Below are 25,398 nucleotides of genomic sequence, written 5' to 3'. Positions count from 1 at the left end.
TGCCATCTTTAGGTGGATTTAGCTGCTGGCGCCAAGATAAAGCCAATCTTTAGATGGTTTTAACCAATGTAGCCCATTGACTATCTTTTTTGCAGCATTTCACAAGTTCCCTTCCAGCCCGCAGCCTACTTACATATGTCTGGTCTGACGGCTGCTTGTGAAAATAAGGTAAGCTGGGTCAGAAACCTGTAGCAAAGTGATGTCTCCCCATATATATGGCTGGATTCTGGCATTTTATATCACCAGTAAGCATGAACCCTTTCCTGCTGGGTCAGTAATCCGCAGACACACGAGTTTATGACTTAGGGCAGTGGTCCCACAACTGTGTGCCTAGGCATTCTGAGGTTACTGTGAGACTTTTGCGGGGGTGCTTCAGCTTGGTGGTCCAGGACCAAATCAAATTATTTATGGTCAAATTGATAGGCAATACCAGTGCTAGTGGCTTCCAATCATAAAACTTGTGGAGAATAAAAAGCACAACTGTGCACCACCACATGCTGACCTTTTAATTTTCAAATTGAACTCTAAAAAAGTTTATCCTAGGGGTGCTGTGAAAAAAAAAATGCTGATAGGTTTCAGTGATTCAAGAAAGTTTGGGAACCACTGACCAAGCGGTTAAAAAACTATTCTGTGGGTACTGTGAGGGCCTGACAACAAGCAGGTACCATATGAGGATGGGGCAGGAACTTTTCTGGCGTGGGGGGGGGGGGGTGGCGTTAGGATTATAGTTACGCCACTGACTAGGCTTTTCTAGTCAATGCCTTGAAATGTTGGTGTTAACTAGTGGGCAAAAGCTCTAAAGCTTGATGGATGTGGGGACTGCTGTGTTGAGGACTGTAAATCTGATATCTCCAATATCTGCTGTTACCCTATTCATCCATACAGTATAGGGGATCCATACGTGATGTGATAAACATCAGAAAACTACAGTTTTTTGAGGATTTATGCATTTTTTTTCTATTTGTTACATTCTACCCAGAGCTATCTCTTTACTGTTGTCTTTTCCATTGGATGAGTTCTTGAGAATTTTGATAATGAATTTTCTTAAGAAACAATAGACTACTAGGCCCCACTGCCACCAATGATAAATATGCCCCATAGGGCTTATTGATGAATATATCTAAGGCAGAAGGTCACTATAAGCCAAGAACACATGCTTTTGAAGAGAGGAGCTGCACAATATTTTTAGCTGACCAGAAATAGTCATAGGTTCCCGCTAGCTAGTGCAAGCCTAGTGAGCAAAGCAGAAAAACAAAACATTAACTGCCAAGCAACCAGCTGAACATGAGATGAACGTTTGGCGCGGAGACAAACATAGCAGATTAGCCAGGGAAGATAGTGCCAAGAATCTGCAGACCTCACATGTTACCGTTTCAAAAATGACAAATCAACAACAAAATGAAGTGGCTTTTTTAAATGTAATATTAGCAAATTCAGGGGTAGATTTATTAAGCTCGGTGAAGTGAAAAAATGTCTGTTTTTTATCACCAATAAGCTCCTACCTGTCATTTTTCAAACCAAGCCTGTACCTTCACAGTTAGGAGCTGATTGGCCAGTGATAAACACCAGACAATTTATCACTTCACGGTGCTTAATAAATCTGCCCCTGTGTTTGTTGTGGACTAAGGGCCCGATCATACGTTTGCAAGTAAAGCAAAACAAGCAAATGGGCAAAATCATGTTGCACTGCATATGGGGCAGATTATGTGCTTTGCAAATGAAAAACTGTAGTTATTACAAATACACATACCGTGTTTCCTCGATAATAAGACACCATAGGGCTTATTTTTGGGGTAGGTCTTATTTTAATTAACATTGACAGCAATTTCAATAAACAGGTAAGTGTGAACAAAAAAAATCTTCTTCAAAAACTTTTTTTCTGTACTCTCCTACCCGGCGCTGCTGTAAATGACGCTGGCACTCCATTTCATGCATGGGGCGGAGCTGTGAGCATTGTAGTGTAGCGCAGGGACCAGGCAAAACAGGGATTTAGCTAGGTGTTATTTTCGGGGTAGGGCTTATTTTGGACCGTTCTGCAGAAGTAAGGGTAGGGCTTATTATCAGTGAAACATGGTATGATGTGTGTGTAGGGAGGTTGAGCGATTATGTTCATGGACATTCGAAGTGACAAGTGGTGAGCTAATAAGAAATTTGTATGGCTAGTGTAACTTTGTATTACTGTAAGGATGTTCATTAATATCATAGTCTGGATGTGACTGGGGTGCCTATCTTTGTGAAAAACTGGCTATGACTCTGGAAACAAGGTACACCACTTGCACTTCTAGGGCCTTATTCTAGTTCACTCTTTCTGACAAAATCCTTCTTAGATGGATAAAACCATGTGCACTGCAGGTGGGGCAGATGTAACATGTGCAGAGAGAATTAGATTTGGGTGGGGTTTTACTTCAAAGTGAGATCTATATTGCAGTGTAAAAATAAAGCAGCCAGTATTTACCCTGCACAGAAACAAAATAACTCACCCAAATCTAATTCTCTCTGCACATTTTACATCTGCCCCCCCCCCCTGCAGTGCACATGGTTTTGTCCATCTAAGAAGGATTTTGTCAGAAAGAGTGAACTAGAATAAGGCCCCTAATCTGTACTTGAAAAGTGTAAGTTCCCAGTGCAGCAACAGGAAGGGTTTCCTTTTAGAATTATTTTAACCTAGATTTGCAATGCAAATGGTTTATCTATATATATGTACCAATTATATACTATCAGTCTCAAACACACATAAGAGGCGGCCATTTTTTTGACTGTAACAAAATCTTTTCATAATAATGGAATGATTTGACAGAAGCAGTGTTGCCCTGAGTTTTACGTTGTTTATTATAAATGAATAAAGACTGATAACTGTCTGTCATCCCGCGCTGCATATGCCTCACACACACAAATCTCTATGCCACGCCCTGTTTCTCAGCCCTCCATATTGCATACTGTTTCTGATACAGGGATTCCTGAAAGGTTTTCTCCACTTGTTTTGTAAATTCTGGTTTTCCTTCTTCCAAAGCATTAATCAGATTCAATGGAAGGGGAGTCTTCTCTCTTGGCAGGTTATTGTCTTTTGGTCTTAAAGGAATCACAGTGTTATATTTATGGGACATATGAATGGAATTGATTAATGTCGCATGTGACTGAAATTCGCCCCAGGTCTCTTGCAGAAAGTTTTCTGTTAGTAATAGAATAGCCCAGGCTGAACCATTCACTGCAGTATCCAGATTTTTCAGAATAGGCTGACCTGCCGGCATTTCTCCAAATATGATTCCTGGTTTAATGCAGAACTTGTCTTGCAGCATGTTCTTCACTCGTGTAGCTTCTAGTGTATCAGTTTCTGCATGTAAAATGACAAATTTATAAAACACATTCTCATCTATTTCACCATTGGTGTCTTCTGTCCGTGTTGTACTTGCCATGTCCTCTGGAGGGCAGCGTTCAGTAACTGCACTGGAGTGGGTAGACTGTACTGTAATGATTTGCTGTTTATCTACTTCACAAGTTGCTGGGAGAGATTTTCTTTGTGGACTGCTATTGTTTCCCATTATTTTCCTACATATCAGTTTCAGTGGATAACAATGATAGGTGGAATACTGAAATAAAAATAAAAAGTCTTATTTGCATCCTATCTGTAAAACAGTCCACACAGGTTGTTTGAATTCCTATGAAGTAATTATTTGCAGCAATGTGATGTACTTTTTTTTTTCTTCGGCCGTCTGTTTAAAAAAATTAGTATATATTCAAATCAGTCTATTTTTATACTGGAGATGTCAGTTTGCATGTATCGCATCAATATGGTTTCCCCTCGCTACAAAGAACAACTGTAATGAAAATGGAAAATGAGCAGACACCCAACTCTAAAAATAGTTTTTTTTTACTGCATTGCTATAACGTTGCAGAGAGAATCAGGGTTGATGCAAGTTTGTTGTACGGCCTATGTAAAGTTTTCGTCTAGCACCCCTCCTTCCTCACTTGCACACCTAGCATTTGTAAACTTTGCAAATAGCTCTGCGCTATGCAAAGCCGTCCTCCCCCCGCTGTCAGCTCCGGGCAGGGGGAAAGCAGCTCAGTGTGTATGCACTTAGCAGCTTTCCCCCCAGCAATGAAAACGATCATCGCTGTCCATACACACTGGGCAGTGTAAATTATTGCCGCTTTAAATCTCCAGTTTTTTTAAAGCGGCAATAATTTACACTGCAAAATCAAACTGGTTTTGCAGTGTAAATGATATTGCAGTTGGATCTACTGTACATGCTATCTGTGAATTTAGCCTATGAGAGAAAACCCTATTACCACCCAGTTATGTCCCTCCAGCTGCAAGTATAGATGCAAATTAATTGAGTACGTCAGCATCACCCACAGTATTCAATGCGAAACCCCACAGATTCCAGCCTCAAAACTTGGCCCCAAAATTTCTATTTTAAAATAGAAAAAATTGGAAAGAATGAAAATGTTGGCGTCAAATTTATACTAGTATAAGTAATAAGCAATTTTCTTAGGTTCATTTAGGTGTACTTTTGTAGGAGAATTTGCCATGGCAACCATAAGGCAATAAATGAAAGTAGAGTATGTTCAGTACTTCAACAAGTAAAAGGTTATATTGTGTTAAGGATAAGGGCTATTTTTACAGTAAAGAAATATTTTTTCATAAAGTTAATACACTTTATTGGGCCTAATAATAGTTAAAGGCTCTTTAAAAATTTACAGTACAATACAATACTGTAATATGCGAATAATGGAATGACTAACATAGGCATGTAGTGGGTTAAACATCTAAGGCTGTGTGCACCTAGGTAAGCATGTGACTCAAATCCAATAAGGGTGCAGGGGATGGCAGAGTTAGCTGGGATATTAGGGACAGGAAAAGGAGGAGTCTTCTTTTTTCCCCGCCCTCCCTCCCCTTTTGGCTTATTGGTGGATGGGTGTTTATTTGTGTTGGCTGATTGGCTGGAAAGAACGGCAGGTTAATTGATTTAGGTTTTCATTAAGTGATGATTCTGCGTACAAGGTTTGTTTTTTGGTGCACTCACCTTCGTTGACTATAGGACTTCACTGAATCACCCGCTCGGGGACAGCAACACCACCCAGGTGGGCAGACAATGTAGAAGGTTGAGCGGATACCGCTTGTTGTTAGGGAATGTTTTGTTACGTATGTCAGTTGCGGGGTGGAGCTTAGATAATTGGCCGTTCTTTTTTGGACACCATTAATTAATTAATTAAAGTACAATTAATTATCTTAAAGTGCTTTAAATACATTCAGCTAACACTTTCTTCCAAACCTCTGAGTCTTTATTTCAGGTTTAGACAAGTAAGATCATTGAATGTGAAATATTATACATGCAAAAGGTCACACATTAGATGCTAGGCTGTTTATAGTAAGCCCACTCGAAGCAAATGCTCCAAAATCTAGTCTGCTACCTTGTGATTGCCTCTGTGTTTGTGCATGTGTGAGAGAGAAGGAGAGGTAGTTTCACTCACTGCCAACAGATGTTTCGGAGACACACAAACGGAATATATGTATATATATATATATATATATATATATATATATATATATATATATATATATATATATATATATATATATAGTAACCACGTGAACCCGGGAGTCGGACCCCCCACGGGGTTAACTTGCTCAGTTGCCCTCTGCACAAGCGATTGGCTTGAAAGAATACAGATCCAGGACAGCAGCGGCACTCTGAGGGCCAAATTCTCTAAGCTTCAAAAGTGTTAAAATGGAAGAGTGATAAACAGCCAGCCAATCGGCTCCTGTCTGACATTTTTCAAACACAGTTTGTGACATGGCAGGTAGGTGCTGATTGGCTGGCTGTTTATCACTCTCCATTTTATCACTTTTGAAGCTTAGAGAATCTGGCCCTATGTCTTGTAAACGGTGAAACAAGTGAAGTTTTATTGACTACATGTTTCGGGGTACTTCCCCGTCTTCAGGACAAAAACAACGTGAACAAGCAGTGCTATAAATACCCCACACAGAAACGTACCCCTCCCGCCGGCTTTCCCGCGTCTCTAGAGCCGTCTCCCCTTGCCGCCGTCCGTTCGCCGGATGTCTGAGACCCGGAAGTTGCTGCGCTGACCCCGGTGGTTGCCAAGGCGACCAGAGGACTCTCACCCCCTGGAACGCCCAGCACTGTCTCGCATCATCGCATCTCCTTCCTCCCTTCTCCGGGTACTTACGGGGACGCCAGGGCAGGTTGTCATGGACACGCTGGAGCCCCTGTAAAATATATGGTGAACAAGTGTAAAAATTGTGTATTTATAATAAACACTTGACATGGAAAATAGGTATAAAAACAGCTTAGTGTGGGTCCAAACCTGTAATTTAAAAAAAACACATACATATTTTACAAAGTGTTCTCAGTGACTATCACACATATGAAATGAAGCGCTCCCATTGTATGCACTCAATAAGATTAGGGGGAGCCCTTATATTGCTTGTGCACTTGAGTGAAACTTGCTGAAAAAAGTGCCTATGCAGTGTAGAAAAATTAGTTCTATACACATAAGAGAAAGTGCACATTAAAAATGCAATGGTCCCGGGGGCACACACTACCATGGCTGGCCAGAAAAAAACTGGCGGCCTGTTGTGGGAAAAAATACCACCCAGGTCACCTTCCTCAAATTCTTACTGTAGAATGATTGCTAGGTGAAACGGTATCGGGACCAAAAAACTGGAACTATAGCTATGCTGATTTAAACCAAATATAAAATCCCCTGTTTGTCTAATAACCTGTGCTCATACAAAATGTATGAGACCTAAGGATTCGTTAAGCCCTTTGGGTTTCAGTGTCTGTAACCTAAAAATCCACCGGGCCTCTAGTTGTAGTAACGCTTTGCCACGGTTGCCACCCCTCAAGCTTTCTGGTACGTGGTCAATGATTTTATACTTTAAGGTAGCCATGCCATGCTTCATGTCGGCAAAATGCCTGGCTACCGGTTGTTCACTGGTCCCAGTGTTGAGGGTCTGTCGGATGGCCTGGCGGTGTTGTGCCATGCGGACCTTAAACTGGCACTCAGTTTTTCAAATATAGTAAAGCCCGCATGGACACAATCAGAATCAACTTTATTGGCCATGTATGCTGCTTGCGCACACTAGGAATTTTTTGTGGATTTACAGTGCAGCATCAAGCAGGGATAAGGGGGGTGAAGGCATTCACTGGCTGTTGCAGCGACCAGTGGCGCCGCTGATGGCTGCCTAGGCGCTGTGCAGCTCGGCGGGTATGTGTTCCCCACATGTAATGTCTTAATGTAATGTATGTAATGCCTTCACCCCCCCCTTTATCCCTGCTTGATGCTGCACTGTAAATCCACAAAAAATTCCTAGTGTGCGCAAGCAGCATACATGGCCAATAAAGTTGATTCTGATTCTGATTGTGTCCATGCAGGCTTTACCATATTGGAAAAACTGAGTGCCAGTTTAAGGTCCGCATGGCACAACACCGCCAGGCCATCCGACAGGCCCTCAACACTGGGACCGGTGAACAACCGGTAGCCAGGCATTTTGCCGACATGAAGCATGGCATGGCTACCTTAAAGTATAAAATCATTGACCACGTACCAGAAAGCTTGAGGGGTGGCAACCGTGGCAAAGCGTTACTACAACTAGAGGCCCGGTGGATTTTTAGGTTACAGACACTGAAACCCAAAGGGCTTAACAAATCCTTAGGTCTCATACATTTTGTATGAGCACAGGTTATTAGACAAACGGGGGATTTTATATTTGGTTTAAATCAGCATAGCTATAGTTCCAGTTTTTTGGTCCCGATACCGTTTCACCTAGCAATCATTCTACAGTAAGAATTTGAGGAAGGTGACCTGGGCGGTATTTTTTCCCACAACAGGCCGCCAGTTTTTTTCTGCCCAGCCATGGTAGTGTGTGCCCCCGGGACCATTGCATTTTTAATGTGCACTTTCTCTTATATGTATAGAACTAATTTTTCTACACTGCATAGGCACTTTTTTCAGCAAGTTTCACTCACGTGCACAAGCAATATTAGGGCTCCCCCTAATCTTATTGAGTGCATACAATGGGAGCGCTTCATTTCATATGTGTGATAGTCACTGAGAACACCTTGTAAAATATGTATGTGTTTTTTTTAAATTACAGGTTTGGACCCACACTAAGCTGTTTTTATACCTATTTTCCATGTCAAGCGTTTATTATAAATACACAATTTTTACACTTGTTCACCATATATTTTACAGGGGCTCCAGCGTGTCCATGACAACCTGCCCAGGCATCCCCGGAAGTACCCGGAGAAGGGAGGAAGGAGATGCGATGATGCGGGACGGTGCTGGGCGTTCCAGGGGGGTGAGAGTGCTCTGGTCGCCTTGGCAACCACCGGGGTCAGCGCAGCAACTTCCAGGTCTCAGACATCCGGCGAACGGACGGGGCGAGGGGAGGCGGCTCTAGAGACGCGGGAAAGCCGGCAGGAGGGGTATGTTTCTGTGGGGTATTTATAGCACTGCTTGTTCACTTTGTTTTTGTCCTGAAGACGGGGAAGTACCCCGAAACATGTAGACAATAAAACTTTACTTGTTTCACCGTTTACAAGACTCAGAGTGCCGCTGCTGTCCTGGATCTGTATATATATATATATATATATATATATATATATATATATATATATATATATATCCAACTCCAGAAACCAAACTGACACAGGATGGGTGCTATCATTACGGGATTTAATGCACATTATTTTTTGCTTTGACAAAGGGAATTAAATCCCGAAACGTTAGCACCCATCCTGTGTCAGTTTGGTTTCTGGAGCTGGGAGTCCGAGGGACTGCCATCATCTTCTGTTACTACATGTTTTACTATGAAAGTGCACCCCAGCAATTGTCATCTGGTTTATTGAGTGCCGGTCTACATCTGCTTATATATACTACATAGCCAATGCAATGGCTGCTGGCATAGGAAAGGGGCAGAGCGTCAGTGGATGCCTGGCAGAGAGCAGGGAAGTATTCAACTTCTCTGTTGTACAGTGTTTCTACATATGCACAGATTACTGTACACAATACTGAGATTGTGAATCTGTACACGACAGCAGAACGGAAAGCTGAGCTGCGAGTGTCGCCATACTACTGTACTTCTGTATGGGGAAGTGATGAGAACACGGAGCGGGGTTGTAGCTAAAGAAAGCAGAAACCTCTCCATAGTATTCACCTTCCTGAACAGAAGGAAAGCAGCATAAAGCCCTGCCTTCAGCAAAATAGGGCTTATCATTACCTCAGGAATAGAACCTATATTATGTGGACAACCCTATCCAGCACCACATACATGAACCTAAAGCTGGATACACATTAGCCAATATGTGTACCCAATGATATTGTTACACACTATACACACATACACACTTGCTGATTCTGCCCGCTGTGAGTGACGGGCAGGCAGAGGGCATGCATGCCTGTCTGTAACGATAGCCTCCATCATTCTGCATGACATCGCTAACGACCTGTGGATCCATGCATTGTTAACAATATAAGGGAAAATTTACTAAAATGCAAATGGCTATGAATACACCTATACGTAGCCATTCGTATACGTATATGGCCGAAAATTTGAATTTCTGAATTTACAAAGGCCCGTATATGGCCATTCGTATACTTTTGAGTGTTGTATTTGTATTGCTATTCAGGAATACGAAGCAATATGCCATTGAAAAAATGCAAATAGGAATCACCATTCATTCAATTTACTAACTGGCCATATGTAACATACTGTACAGCCTGTATTTGACCCGAAAATTTGGCTGGAAAGCACAGCCAGATCAGTCTATTTGTAAAAATAGATAAAATAAACCATTTAAAACCCTGACGTGCGGTCCCCCCGCCCGGCAATTACCAGCCCCGGGCTAGAAGAGCCAGTCTTGATTTTAGAAATACAGGGGCCAAAAAGAATGAGGTTCCCCCTTATTTCTAAAACCAGCACCAGGCTCAAGGGCCAGTCCTGGTTCCCAAAATATGGGGAACAAAATGAGCAGAGGTCCCCCGTATTTTGGCAACCAGCACCAGTCCCAAACAGCCAGCAGGGTAATGCCACAGGCAGGGACCCTGGGGGAGTGGGGACCCCCCAATGAAGGGGGCTGTCCCTGGTGCCCCAGGGCGGTGGGCACTGGGCCTGATCTTCTGGTGTTAAATATAGAAAAAATACTATTGTGTTCTGTGTTAGAACCACAAGTTCCAGCATGCGGGATATTATAGGGACCACTGGTTCCTGTAGTTCCACCACAGAACAAATAGTAAAAAAATACACAGTCACATAGAAAATAAAACTTTAATACACTCTACGTTCATTCATACATTATACTTACCTAGGGGTTCCAACGCTAGCCCATCCCCTTCTCAAGCAGAAATCCAATTGCAGGTACCTGCGAAAGGAAATTATACTTGCCGAGTCATCAGAAGAAGATCACGTCCTCTTTTTTCGAAGTAGGTATTCCGGCAGGTAAAATAGCAAACCGAGACACAAGTACCCATTACCGGACGGAAACCGGAAAGGTTTGTTTACATTCTCAGGTCCTCCCATGAACTGGGGGTTAGTCCCACCCACCAGCCAATCAAGAGCAAAGTTTTCCCAGTATCCTTTGGGGGGGTCCTCACTCGTATTCATATTTGGCGGCCGTCAAATACAGATACAAATGGATATGGCGGCCTACGCCATTGGAAAATATGAATCCCCTATATAATTGCAGTATTACAATAACTGCAGCATGCTGCAGTTGGACCCATCGGCTTGCGCCCCCCCCCCCCCCCCCGCGTATGTGTGGGCAGCCCATAGGAGCCTTTAGTGCAGGGTCCTTCCGGCCAAGCGGGTCCCTAAATCTAAATTTTCGAATTAGCGTCTTGATTTCAAGGGGAACACAGTGTGGCACAGCTGCGCTGTGTAATCACATACAATCAAATGTATGTGTTCGCCATACCCGGTTGTCCTGCCGTCTTGTCCAACCGCAGCCTCTGTTTTTGCAGAAAAAGACTTGGATTCGTGGAACAACGTCTTTTCTGATTTTTGGATTGTTTCAAAAAATCTGAAAAAAAATGAAATCCATTGAAAAGATTAAAATGCGAATTCCATCCAATTCTGTGCAGAAATGGAAATCCTGCATACAAATTGAATTTTCAGGCACATGGCAGGGCAATTCTGTATAACCCTACACAAACCCTACTTAGTGTGAGGCAACAGGGTTGGGGCTAATCATAACATTTAGCCCCCGCAGGATCCCAAAGAGTAGGTAAGTATGACACAAGCGTGACTGATACTATGGTGACCATCACTTTTTATTTACTAAATTTCCAAAACTGACAAGTTTGTGCTACCAGTCCAGCAAGTTTTCAAATAAATATAACAATGAAGAAACTTTAGATTATATTAGTATGACTGCAATGTATTTAATATTCTTTCCATGAAATGATGATACACAATGTGCCATGCACACACATGCTTAAACATTTTGGGGGCCCTTCTCCAAAAGGATTACAGGCTACCGGAGGGCTCCAGGCGGGAAGGGAGGTGGGCGCCCCGGCGCTCACCTGCTCCATGGGAGGGGGGGTGGTTGAAGCGGCGGTGGGAGATGCGTCTTGCTCCACGTGGGGAGGAGAGAGAGGAAGCCACTCACCTGATCCGGGGGAGGGGGGGGCTGCTCCAAGTGGCCGGCGCCCCAGGCAAATGCCTAAGGCTGCCTAGTGGTGGTGGTCCCCTGCACACACCTGTGCAATGTATACACAAGACCAGTGCCGGATTAAGCCTTCGGGGGGGCCTGGGGCACTTTAGACAGGGGGGGCCCCTTGCACTTGTCATTACTGGCCGCTCTGGAGAATATTACACTCTCAAAACATAGGGTAAAGGCAGTATAAACTTGGTTAATGGGTATGGGTAATTGCAGGGGGCGGGGGGGATTAATATATATATATATATATATATATATATATATATATATAGTTTCCTCGAGACGGAGCGGCACTCAGTGAAATAACAGCAGTTTATATCTGTCTACAGTCTTATTTCACCGAGTGCCGCTCCGTCTCGAGGAAACTGTATTTGGCGTTTATCCTGAATGACCATTGGTGAGGGCACCGGGACATTACTCGTGTTGAGTGCGAAGTGTGCTGCCTATCTGGACTCATATATATATATATATATATATATATATATATATATATATATATATATATATATATATATATATATATATATATATATATATATATATATATATATGTGTGTAGAACAACAAGGAAGATGAATCTGCACTTGAGAGTGGTCACCAACCAGATGGAGATGGCAGGATAAATTTTTTCCTGAGTGACACTAAGTCCAACATATATATATATATATATATATATATATATATATATATAATAAAACAGATGGCACTCGCCCGGCACTCCTATGTTCCAAGTATTACTGTACTACTACTTACGTAGTATACATGTTGACCTGCCCTTGCGGCCTATCATATGTGGGTAAGACCCAAAAACTATTTCCCGAACGTATGGCATAGCACCGCAGTGCCATTAAACAGGCACTCATCAGCGGTCAGAGAGAACAACCCGTTGCCATGCACATAGATCATGCCCCTCTTACCATACGAGGGGGAAACAAAGCTAACATTTTATTACAGAGGGAAAGCAGATGGATATATACTTTGAACACCATTGCACCTAGAGGGTTGAATGCAACCCTAGGTCTCCAATGCTTCCTATATGCCATAGATAGTATTAATTATGTATTCCTTAGCATAATCTATTTATACAGTAGCCTTGTAAAGTAATAGTAGCACTTAGTCCGTTATATTGATTATATATACGCTTAGACACTTGCTCGCCGCTTTAGTTATTATGTATTTGTTTTTAATCTCAATTGTGTTATGTTAATATGCTTGGATTGCCGGCAATAGGTAGCTAATACATACATTGTTGTTTATATACTTACAGTGTTCACGGGTTGTTAGGCAACCAGGCAATCCATGCTGAAGTGACGTCACAGCCCGGCGGCGCCGTCTCACACTGGTGATCATAGATGGAGGATTCCAGCAAGAAGCTTCCAGACTGACGGGTGGTGCCAGACAGGTGAGGCCACTTGGTTTTTAATTTGTGTTCCGCTGCACTGGTTATTTAATGTTTGTATGTATTTGATGTTTTTATCCTTAGTCCCTGAAGATGGGGAATCACTCCCCAAAACGCCGTTGGAAATTTTAACTTTATTATCAGACTTCCGCTGTTCAACTAAAATTATATATATACACATATATACCATATAAAAAGCCTGTGTTTGCACTCTGTACCTTAAGGTGCCCACACACTAGAACGATTTTGGGCCGATTGGCCGATTTTCGATAAATCGGCCGATATATCGTCCGCTGTTTACCGATAATCGGTCGAAAATCGGCCGATTTTTGTCCGATGCGCGCTCCCGTTGATCTTTAGCTGAATCTTCTGATCTGATGTAGGGTACACACCAGGGCGACCCGCTCACGATGCACATCGCGAGCGGGTCGTCAGTGTCTCGTCCGACCCGCTCACGGTGACGCGGGGGGGCACGACCCGCTCACGATGTGCACCGTGAGCGGGTCTGATCCGATGGCGACCCGCACCCGGCTGTATGGTCGTCATTGAGATCCTACCTGCAGCAGGTAGGATCCCAATAACGACCGACCGACCAGCGGGACCGCGCATCGGATCGGTATCGGTCCACGCCAGGACAGAAAAGGGCCCAATCAGCACATAATCTACATCCAATTGGTCGGAATTGGATCTAGATTGAGGGGATCGGGCCCTAGTCGTCCTGGTGTGTACCCAGCATTACATTTTGCACAAATCAGAAGATTTAACAAAAGATCCATAGGAACGCACACGGGATCTTAAGAAAAATCTTTGGTAAAGATGTGAGCTTGCCTGAAATCTTTTGTCCAGGACGGACAAAAGATTTCAAGGCTAATTTATGCGCACATCTTACGATCGCAGATCTTTCTAGTGTGTGGGCACCTTTATTCTGTAGGAGACCTCACAGGCTCAGTGCTGCCTCTGATTAAAAACTCTCCCATGATGAGGCTGCTGCTGCTACTGTCCTCCATGGGCCTGAGAAGCATGTGATGAGCTTCACCAATCAGAGCTAAGCATAAACCTCTCAGCCTCTGCCCTCTTGTGCAAAGTGTCATGGGACTTTTAGTCAACTCCCAGTAATGCACTAGTGTGCCTCAGGTCCCGATGCTGAGCACCATTAATCATTGTCTAATTGGCAGATAGGCGAAGCTGCAGCACTACCCCACTCCCATGCACAAAACCTTTAGCTAATTTATTTTTCTTTTAAATACATGCTGACCACAGGCATACCTCCCAACTTCTGGTCTGGTGAAATCGGGACACTCGCGCGAAAAGGGGTGGGGCGTATGCAAATGAGGGTGCGGCTTATGCTAATTAGCCGCTACCTCATTTTCATACGAGAATAGACGCTGTGCGCATGCGCACAGCGTCTATTCTATTAGATTGGGGGGTCTCCCAACTGCCACCCCCCGCAGCGGGACAATGCCTGCCGCGGGTGGGACAGCAGGCAGGACCCGAAAATCGGGACTGTCCCGCTGTAATCGTGACAGTTGGGAGGTATGCACAGGGGCCCCTAGCTAGAGGAGGGCCCAGGGGTACTGACCCCCTGTGCCCCCCCCTTTAATCCGGCCCTGCACGAGACACAGTGGCGGAACTCCCAGAGAGAGTGGAGGCACTGGACGCTGGACTCCAGCTGTCAGAGTGGCACCAAGAAGGAAGACCAAGGGGACTGCTGAACTAGGACAGATCTCTCTACATACACTCATTTCATAGTGATTTGCTACAGTGACTCCTGACTGCTGCCCTTGTTCGTGAACCCCTTTTCAGCCCCCTTGTTTTGAAAAGTCCTGGAATGTGTGAAAAAAACAGATCAGTGTATACTGTATAGTAAGATACAGCTTGTCAGGGCTCGGGTCACTGGTGTACCTTGCCGCGGCAGCAGTGAGCCAGTGGAGGATGCTGGGTACTGGAATACAGGTGGTTTGAGGTATGGAGGGTTCTTACGACACCGGAACTGCGGATGCTGCCAGGTGGGGAATTGACATGACTCTGATTAGAGGCACGGAGTCTAACACCACAGACGGTCTTCACCCGGGACCCCCGCAAGGAGGTTTGGACACCACTGCGCTCAGTGGTGAGAAAGCGGCCCTCCGACCTGAGTTCCCACACCTGACTTGCCTAGCACAGGAGATGGACTGTGAGTGTCTCTGGTCATGAAGAACTGTAACTGATGGATGGCCTGGGAACAGCTGGAATGTTGGCAGTCTGGGAACTGCTGGAATGTCGGCAGTCTGGGAACTGCTGGGTTTGTATGAAGTGTTGACTTGGGAGTTGAAAGTGGTGATGGCCCTTTAAGGGCAATGCAAACTTGCTGGCAGTTGCTGGAGAACTGCAGATGGATTAAGCAGCTGGAAGATGACCTGGCAGGTGAAGTGTGTCCAGGGAGCTTTCAGGAATCAACAGCAGCTGTAGCAGATTACTCAGGAACACAGGTACTCAAGAACAAGGGAGTCTGGAGCCTAGACCGCTGACTCCTGGTAACACACAGGATTTAAGGTGCCCATAGACCAGGGCTGGGCAACACCGGCCCTCCAGATGTTAATGAACTACACATCCCAGGATGTGGCCGTGCTGAAACTGATGCAAGGCATGCTGGGATGTGTAGTTCATCAACATCTGGAGGGCCAGTGTTGCCCAGCCCTGCCATAGACGGTCCGTTCCCGGACCGTCCGTTCTGTACTATGAGATGCGCGCTCCCGCGCATCTCATCGTACGGTACAAAAAGTATGTGCTGCACATACTTTTTGTACTAGCTGTTCATCGCATCACATCGCATTGCATGCACAATGCATGCGATGCAATGTGTACTATTTAAGTGCCGAACGGATCCGATGGATCTATGGGTCTATGGGCACCTTAAGGGGTCTATGGGCACCTTAAGACTAGTTCAAAGCAGGGGTATTGGGCCAGAGGCCTTACCTATATCCCCCCCAGCTAGTCTGTGATTGGCTGCAAGCTGCAGAAGCAATTAAGTCCAGGAAGTACCTGTGCACACCTTTGGTCACATGAGTTAGTGCACAGGTCAGAGCAACAAGGTCACAGTCAATCCATTGGAGGACAGAGTCATGTGACTGTAAGTGTCATGGCGGCGCCCATCCAGCGTGGAATGGCATGGGATGCCGACCAGATTCCAGAGTGATGTCACATAGATCTTGCATGGAGAATACCCAGGGACAGTGCAGGACAAGGACCTGCGTCGCAGGACGCACCAGCGTGCGGGTGATGAATGCGGACACGGTCGCAGATGCGAACGCACACCGCGATTTCTGACACAGCTCTGCTGTCATGTCTTATATGATAACCTCCCAACATGACCCTCTCCAGGAGGGACACAATGCTCTGTTTCTGGACTTTCCTCTTAATGTATGATTGCCATTACATGTTTTAAACAGGTTAATTGAAAACAAAGGTGCTTCAACACAGGAGATGGCAATCATACATTAAGAAGAAAGTCCAGAAACAGAGCATTGTGTCCCTCCTGGAGAGGGTCATGTTGGGAAGTATGTAAAAGGAAAGAGAGCAGAAGTTTTTTTAAGGTAATGCACTAATTATTACCATATATACTCGAGTATAAGCCTACTTTTTCAGAACATTTTTTATGCTAAAAAAAGCCCCCCTCAGCTTATACTCGAATGAGGGTCCCCACTTGAGTCAATACGTTTTCCCAGTTTTTTTGTTGTAAAATTAGATGCCTCGGCTTATATTTGGGTCGACTTATACTTGAGTATATACGGTACATTTTATACTTTTTTTTAGAGGTTTTTTTTAATAAAAACTTGAAGATAAGATTGTGAGAGAAATAACCAAACAATCTGCTTCTCATGGCCTGTAAAATGTAATAGGGCCTACACACATAGGCACTATGCCCCTACATCGCTGTGTGTGTGGGAGCCATAGAGATAGCAATGTGCGGCCCCCCGTGTCGCTATCGCCCGGTGATTAATATCCAGCATGCTGGATAAATCTATTATCGCGGGTGTCAGGGCCAGTGTTCTCACCGGTGGACACTAGCCCTGACAGATCATTCAGCGGCACATTGCTATGCAGCGCTGTGTGCTGAGTGACCTAGTATCGCTCAGAACACTCAGCGGCACATCTCCCCATGTGTAGGCCCCATAAGGCATCAGGGGAGCAGCCAGCATGAAAAATCATTTGATGGTCAGCAACCATCGAAAGATTTGTCTCTCCTTTGACCGCATACGAATGGATGTGTTCTTGTATGCTAGCAAGGGGGTGCGGATGGGGTGGGCAGCACTGACCTGTTCGCTAGGCTGAATCAGGCCCTTTGTTCTCCTAGATGTGCCACTGGCGAGTCGCTCGGACGTCAGCACAAGTGCAGGCTGAAGTCACTGAGGGACACCACCTTCTAGGTCAACTCTAGATATCTGAGATGAACTTCCACCCCTGAAGTGACAGCCTGCAGTTACTGAGCCGTACAGAACATATTACAGAAGACGGAGTATATTGTTCCTCTCTGACACTCACCTGCAGTTCCGTTGATCTCTGTAAATACAGGTTGTTTTGCAGCTCCGTTTAGGCACCATAAACTTCCCTATATCAGGATACACAGTAAATGGGAATTGGAAGTCATTGCTTCTCACATGTAATACAAAGGAGTATAGAGAGAGTCCTGATTCTGAGATAGGTCACACTAATGGCATTTCCACACACATCATGTGACTACAATGAGGAACAGGAAGTGTACTGAAGGCAGTGCTTTCATGCTTTATTATCCGTACTTTCAGCTAAATACCAAAGACACATACTTTATACACTGCATACTTGCCTACCATTGGTATAATGCTGGCTAAACCGTCCCGGCAGGAAATGGGCAGGTATGATGCACTTTTTACTTAGCCTTTTCAAATGTTTTATCAATGATACCAGCCTGTTGTAGAAATAATAACATGAATATATATATACATATGCTGCCACCTTCTGGTGTAACAGAGGACTTCTCTTGCTAGGTAATGTAATATTGCCTTAGTAATGGGGTATGGCTCGACAGTCATTAGGTCGACTACTATTGGTCGATAGGCAGTAGGTCGACACACTAATAAGATCGACTTGAATTCGGTCAAAAGGTTGACACAATTATTAGGTCGACATGTACGAGGTCTAGGCCTAGTGTATGTGTCAACCTTTTGAACATGTCAACCTAATGTATGTCAACCTTTTTCATAGTGGTCAGCCTATTCACTGTCAGCTTGCTGACCGCATTTCTAGTAATGTAGGGAATGTCTTTTACAGGGTAATTATCAGTCTTGTAAACTTATACTAGCTCATACTTGCCTACTTTTGAAAACTAGTTTCAGGGAGATTATAGTTGGTAGTAGAAGTTTGCAAAGCGCCCCATTGAGGGGGCGTGTCATGCTCCTCCCAAAGGACGTGTCTGGTTCCATATATGGAGAGATTGTGAAAAGAGATTGTGAATGTGTCACCTAGAAGCGTGGGTGTGTACTGCTACATCTGAGAGGAATCTTGTAAAATGACTTAGATCCAAATGTAGATGAGCCCCAAAGCAGTTAGTAAGAGCTACTATACTTGCGATACTGATTGGAAATGGTGCTGATGATTCAATGTAAATGTATCTATCTCTCATTCCTTACCCCCCCCCCCCCCCAAATGTAACAGTGTAATGTGGGCTAGGTGACATGAGGAAGATTGCTAGACTAATGAGGGAGAGAGGGAGATTACTGCTATGTTAGGGAGTCTCCTGCAGAATGCAGGAGGGGAGGTAACTATGATCCACAGTAGCTTTCATTTCCTTAGAATGATCTGATCTTCATTTTCACAGATTTCACAGTATGACCAATGTTGTTTGAATTAGGATTTAATACGTAGGGGCTTATTTTAAGAAATTTGGTACTTATGTATTATCTGGACTCCCATGTTAAATTCACCCCGTTTTTTCATACCCCTACTATCCAACTACGCATGGAGTTGATTTTATATAGTGTGGCGAGCGCAGCGAGCCACCGTGCCCGAAGAGTGGCGAGCGGACGCGGTCTATGAAAAATGGGAGCCCAGATATTACATAAGTACCAGAAATTTATAGGTAGAGGATAACTGACAGCCAAATGTTAGAGCAACATGTTTTATTGGTATACGGTCACTAGGTCTACAACAACTAGGTTGACAAGCATTAGGTCGACACCACTAAATCGACATGCATGAATGTCGACATGGGATTAGGTCAACAGGGTCATTTATGTTGACATGGGGAATGTCGACAGTCAAAAGGTCAACATGGGGTTTTTCACTTTTTTTTTTTGAGCCGACGTGGTATTTCATGCCCTACCATCCACTAGAGGACCCGGTGCACTTTTTTAGTGTCCATGTCTACCTAATGACCCTGTCAACCTTCATGCATGTCGACCTAGTGGTGTCAACCTAATGCTTGTTGACATACTTGCTGTCTATCTAATGATCTATACCCGTTTTATTGGTGTAAACTGGGAGATTTCACAGCATAATTATGCAAGAAGCAATTTTCAGTTGTTGTTTTAAACCTGCAAATAATAATTTATGAGATTGAAAATATAACTTGTGTCCATTGTTTCATGAAAAATACTATCTGAAATAATCCGTGCATGATATAAATTTATTAAGGAGGCTGAAAGTAAAACTGAGAGGTGTGGCCTAAAGCAGTTAGAAATACATGTTGCTAAAAACACACTGATGATGATTTTAGGGCTTGTTGTTGTGTTGTGATTTACAACAGGTTCTATATGTTACAACTTATTAGAAAAGGCATGAAGCCATAGGCTCCAGGTCTGAGGGGGAGAGACAGGGGCAGATGTATCAACAAGCGTTTAGTGTATATGCTGCACTTAACGCTAGTTAACTGGGTAAAGAAAAGTTTTTTCAAATGTATTACTAGCGCACCTAACATGCGCTAGGGCCAGCCCGCCAAGTAACGCTCAGTGTGGCTGTCCCCTTCAATCCCCCCAGCAATTAGCAGCCAGGGCGATATATTAACAGCCTTCTAGGTGTTAATCCACCCCGGCCGCTTCGTTAAGCGCTGCTATAATACATCTGCTCCAAAGGTACTTACAGGTAGGGATGCCAATCCCGGAATTCGGAATTGAAAAATGGCAAATCCCGGGATTCCCTTCCCTAATAATAAAATTAAAGAAATGCTCCCTGCATATACCTATAATGGTGCGGGTGGAAGCAGCCGGAGCTGTGCGGGCGGTTGGGAGCCTGGCACGCCGGGGAGCGATGGGCAGGGCCTGTCGGCAGGCACAGCAACTGTTCGGCCTGGAGGCATCGGGAACAGCCGGGCAGCATCTAAGCAAGTGCTGACACTGCATGCACTGTCTAATCCCTAAATCCCGGCATTTTTGGGGCCAAATTCCGGCATCCGCCCAATCTCGGGATTGGCCACCCTACTCACAGGTGACTTTAAAACAAAACTTATACTATGGAAAGTACATTTTCAGTTCCTGATGAGGTCATATTTAATTAGAGGCTCAGGAACTGAGTTTCTGCTGAAAAATAGCACTGCCCATATTTATCATTGTACTTTTTGCAGCTTACATGTTACCTATGGGTGAAATAATCAGACATCATTGCCTGCTATGCAGATGATACACAACTATACCGGTCCTTTGCTCCAGGTACTGAGAACCCAATAACAACCCTAAATGGCTCTCTAGCTAAACACCAGGAGTGAATGAGTGCCAGTTGGCTGCGACTGAACCCTGATAAAACAGAGGTGCTTATGATAGGTCACAGGACAAGACTGCAGAAGAACCAACCACATGATTTACGCTTGGGGGTGCAGAACTTCAAAACACGGAACGTGCAGAATCTTGGCATGGTCCTGTATAGTGGCTAAAGCAGAATTGTGCAACGATGACGCAAGTATCATGTCCCTGCACCGCCTCCTTCAGTCCCGCCCTTGCCCCACCCCCTTCCACTTCACCCCTGCCAGCCCCACCCCCTGGTTCACTAAGTATACCCCCACTACAGAGCACCTGTCATTTCCCAAGATGTAGCATTGCAGTTAGGAATTGATTGGCTGATACTTCACCTGTCACCACTTTTTCTCTTTTCCCAAGTCATGCTGAAATCAGGACAGTTTTAAAATCAGTTCATACTGTATATGGATACTGCACTAATGAACATACGTACACTCTGGAGGAAATGGGTAGGCAGCAGACATCCGGTGTTTAATCTCATATGTACTACGGTACTCTTTACTTAGAAGGGCGCCCATCTCGGCCATCTCGGGCATTGAATGCACTAAAAAATCAGGTGCGATGCGACAGACGAGATGCCCGAGATTTCCCATAGGGAACAATGTTAAATGTCTCAATTGACCCGATTTTCCTGTTCAATGCCTCAATTGACCCGATTTTTCCATAGGAAACAATGTTAAATGGGCCACAGAGGCCAAATAGGCACCCTGAAGTGTATAATGGCCACCCGAATTGTTAACGCCACCCCACGATCAACGTCAACCCGATGCGTGGCGAGCGCAGCGAGCCCCTACGACCTTTTCATACCCCCACTATCCACGTCGGCGTGGAGTTGAGAATAGAAAGTGTGGCGAGCGGACGCGGATACCTTCACAGGTATCTGCGTCCCCTCGCGGGCTTCACAGCTGTCCGCGTACCCTCGCGGGGCTCGCTGCGCTCGCCACACTTTCTATTCTCAACTCCACGCCGACGTGGATAGTGGGGGTATGAAAAGGTCGTAGGACGCGTACCGCTGCGCTCGCCACGCATCGGGTTGACGTTGATCGTGGGGTGGCGTTAACAATTCGGGTGGCCATTATACACTTCAGGGTGCCTATTTGGCCTCTGTGGCCCATTTAACATTGTTCCCTATGGGAAATCTCGGGCATCTCGTCGGTTGATCGCACCCGATTTTTTAGTGCATTCAATGCCCGAGATTTTTTACTAACGATGCCCACGATCAAAATCGTGGGCGCCCTTCTAAGTAAAGAGTACCTGTACTACTCCTACTAACTTGTTTCTACAGTAAAATATATTTATTTTTCCAATTACAGTGTAATGAAGGCCATGCACCTACCCTGCAATTCACTCCAGCCTATTTCAGATGATCAGTAAAATCCTAGGTTATATTTTCCTGATTCAGATTCCAATAATTTCTTGATAGGAACTGGCAAATAAAGATAGCCAAAATGTCAAATTTTGCTGATGAACCAGGCTTCGGCAGAACGGGGAATTGCACTGATAGAGGTCTGATGTATGGGCTCTTTAAACTACACTCCATAGTTGTGTTTAGATCCATATAGAATTGCTACAAATAATTAATGTCCATTGTCTGAGCTTTAATAGAGGCGCAAACATACCGAACACTTGGACTAAGTTACAGTCTAATTTGATTTGTACAAGTTTAAAATTCTTAATTCAATCATTTTAAAATATACAACCATTCTAAATGATGAATACTATCTACCTGTGTTTCATCTATAATTAAAAGTTAATAAAAAATTTCAAGTAAATTCCACACACTGCAGCTAAAAACCATACCAAAATATCAAAGTACAGGGACTGTGTTCCGTTACTCTGAGTTCCAACAGAAAAAATAAGCATATCACTGTGATCAACACATTGGTGAGGTACCATAAACTCATATGAGGTATGGCTTTTAAATAACGACACAGATGCTATAATTTATGTATAATTATTTTAACACCATTCACTGTCTACATACTCCCTTTTTGCATCAAAACATGTTTGCATTATTTTCATTGGTGAAATCAGTGCTGTAGCTCATTATCTGTCACCTATCTTATCAGGTCCATCGTTATCTTCTTTACCTCAGTAACTGATGCAAACGAGATCCCTTGAATACAGATTTGACTTTAGGAAAAATAAAAGTAACAAGACGCTAGGCTTGGTGAGTATGGAGGATATTCTAGCACGGCCTGGTTCTAGGCTAAGAATTGCTTCACAAGTCTGTCCTCTTTCTTCTGAATCTTTCCTGCAAAGTTGCTAAAATATTTATGTTAAAATGTTAATTCACTGTTGCGCCTTCTGGTACCCAGTCTTCCAAAATAACACCCGATATAAAATAAACAAACATGGCTTAATTAATTTTGTCTGGTATTGGAAAATTCATGGTTCATCACAGTTCATAACTTTACCTAAAATGCAAATCTGTTTGAATTTGTTCTAAATAGGAACGGTACTCAACGATAGACCAAGTGGCCGCTCTACACAGTTGAGCCATTGATACACCCCGTGCAGCCGCCGGGAATGACCCATTGAAAGGTTAGCGAGTTGAAATGCCAGATGGTTGTTTTAGGGCAGCGGACAAGTAAGCCTGCTTTATGGTTAGGCAAATCCAACACACCAGTGTTTGTTTTGAAGCCAGCCACCCTCTTCTGGCCGCATCATAGAGAATAGTAATTCTGACTTCCTCCTTTCTGCATAGATGTGCAGGGAATCCCCTGTCAGCACGGGACCACAATGGGCACTGAGATCAGAGACTCTTCTGACTGAAGCCAATGCCAGCAAGATAAGTCTTCCAGGTTAACAAATGTAAGTCCAGGCACAAAGTGCCGAAATCGGATGAAATCGTCCCAAAATCGCATAGTGTATGGGGGCCTTAACACTGTAGGCATGAAGGAGGCCTGAATCATTACCATACAAAGAAAACATCAAGGATTTCTGGAACATGGAGTACTTGATTTTAAATCAAGTATTCATGTCAACCGGTGCAAAACATACGTTTTAAAAGTAAAGTTAATTAGCCTTATGATAAACATAAAATTGCGATCTCATGATTTGTGTACATCTTTTTTTTTATGTACAGAATAAAAACCCGAAGAATTTAATCTGATCTTGCATAGAACTAGGAATGAGTGCCCAGAGCTAAACTGTCCTCATAGCATTCAGGACTAAAGTCAGGTGATGTAGTTTATCTTTATACTTCGCCCCAGGCATTCGTAGTAGTAAACTGTATTTTCTGACAAGTGTGCGATGCAATGCTGTTCGCATTCCCTTAATCTACTTTTATATGGATCACAGCGAAAATTGCAACCACACTGGTGTTTGTGAAAGCTCAAGTCCACATGGATTTCAAATAAAGAACAACAAGGACACAATATTCAGTCAACAACAGTTTTAATGTATTTATTCAAATCGTAGAAACATGCTTTTATTTCAGTGCCATCCTTCCAAACGCATACATCAGGTGCAAAGTTGCTGTCCCCATCAAATTGCATAGAGACAGCATGTCTTGCATGATTGGTACGGCTGCCAACATTGACAATGTACAGCAAATAAAGAAGTTGTGCGCCACAGTGGCGCTGCCAACAGTTATCCCACTATCACAATTATGGTACTTTCCTTTCCACAATTCTTAAGGGATGGTGTACTTTTTTTCTGAAACTCAAATAAAGCAATAATGTTGCACATTAACATTTGGAAAAGGGATATGTTTTTTATTCCTCTAGATGCACTCACATTCTGTTCATTGTAAACAGCTTTGAGATCCTATACAGGACCAGTTACGTTGCTCTGGCTCCTCCCTCGTGTTTATTTCTTGCACTCTGCAGGTCTCAAAGCAAATATACATAGTGCAACTCCATTTAAACATCAATTACAGTTATTATAAAACTGCACTCACGTAAAAACTTAATGTATAGAGTGGTGGTGGAATAACTGTTGACAGCGCCACTGTGATGAACAACTTCTTTGATTGCTGTGTATTGTTTTTGGGTCTTGGTGTGGGCCCTAGTGTGGCCACGGGCAGCAGCCTAAAGGGAATGCGCATTGTTTTACACAAATTGGAAAAACCATTGAAAATGTGCACAATTCTGCAAGACTCAAAGCTATTTTAGGTGCTAGGGAGACCAGAGGCTCCTAACAACAATCTGTAGGATCATTGCCTCTACTTTCATGTTTCCATATGGTGAGCACAAGAACTATACATCAGTGTTGAGCTTTTCTGGTGCTGTACACAAGGATATTAGTCAATGGGGGAAATTTACTAAAGGAAATTTGTAAAAAAATAGGTGTATTTGTATCCAGAAATACTTATTTTTGACATTTACTATCCCGTAAAATACGGCAATTCGTATTGATGTGCTATGAATACGAATTGCCGTATTTTACGGGATAGTAAATGTCAAAAATAAGTGTATTTCTGGATACAAATACACCTATTTTTTACAAATTTCCTTTAGTACATTTCACCCAATGTGTGACCGGTACATTTCAAATCAAAAAAGGAAAACTCATACAACTTTTATAAAGGTGAAAAAATGACTGGTGTGTGCCTAGTTCTTCATTCTGGCCT

The 25,398-nt window shown here is 43.7% G+C and overlaps 1 protein-coding gene across 2 annotated transcripts; it reads right to left on the bottom strand.

The window, feature by feature from the left end:
• Positions 1 to 2,577: 2,577 nt before the first annotated feature.
• TICAM2 (TIR domain containing adaptor molecule 2) lies at positions 2,578 to 17,797 on the bottom strand. 2 transcript variants are annotated; one of them, XM_083151632.1, is made up of 3 exons: positions 17,602 to 17,797; positions 10,938 to 11,042; positions 2,578 to 3,587 (listed from the first exon to the last, which is right to left on the bottom strand). In XM_083151632.1, exon 3 carries the CDS (start codon positions 3,537 to 3,539, stop codon positions 2,898 to 2,900), a length of 642 nt encoding a protein of 213 aa, XP_083007758.1. In that variant the 5' UTR covers positions 3,540 to 3,587; positions 10,938 to 11,042; positions 17,602 to 17,797; the 3' UTR covers positions 2,578 to 2,897. The 2 variants fall into 2 exon arrangements, with proteins under 2 accessions (XP_083007758.1, XP_083007759.1); XM_083151633.1 differs by lacking the exon at positions 10,938 to 11,042.
• Between the last annotated feature and the right edge of the window lie 7,601 nt (positions 17,798 to 25,398).

Source organism: Crinia signifera, chromosome 1 (genome assembly GCF_055691185.1).
Source record: "Crinia signifera chromosome 1, ASM5569118v1, whole genome shotgun sequence".
NCBI classification, from domain to species: Eukaryota; Metazoa; Chordata; class Amphibia; order Anura; family Myobatrachidae; genus Crinia; species Crinia signifera.
The sequence above is the reverse complement of the archived record's forward strand: the minus strand, read 5'-3'. Positions and strand labels throughout refer to the sequence as shown.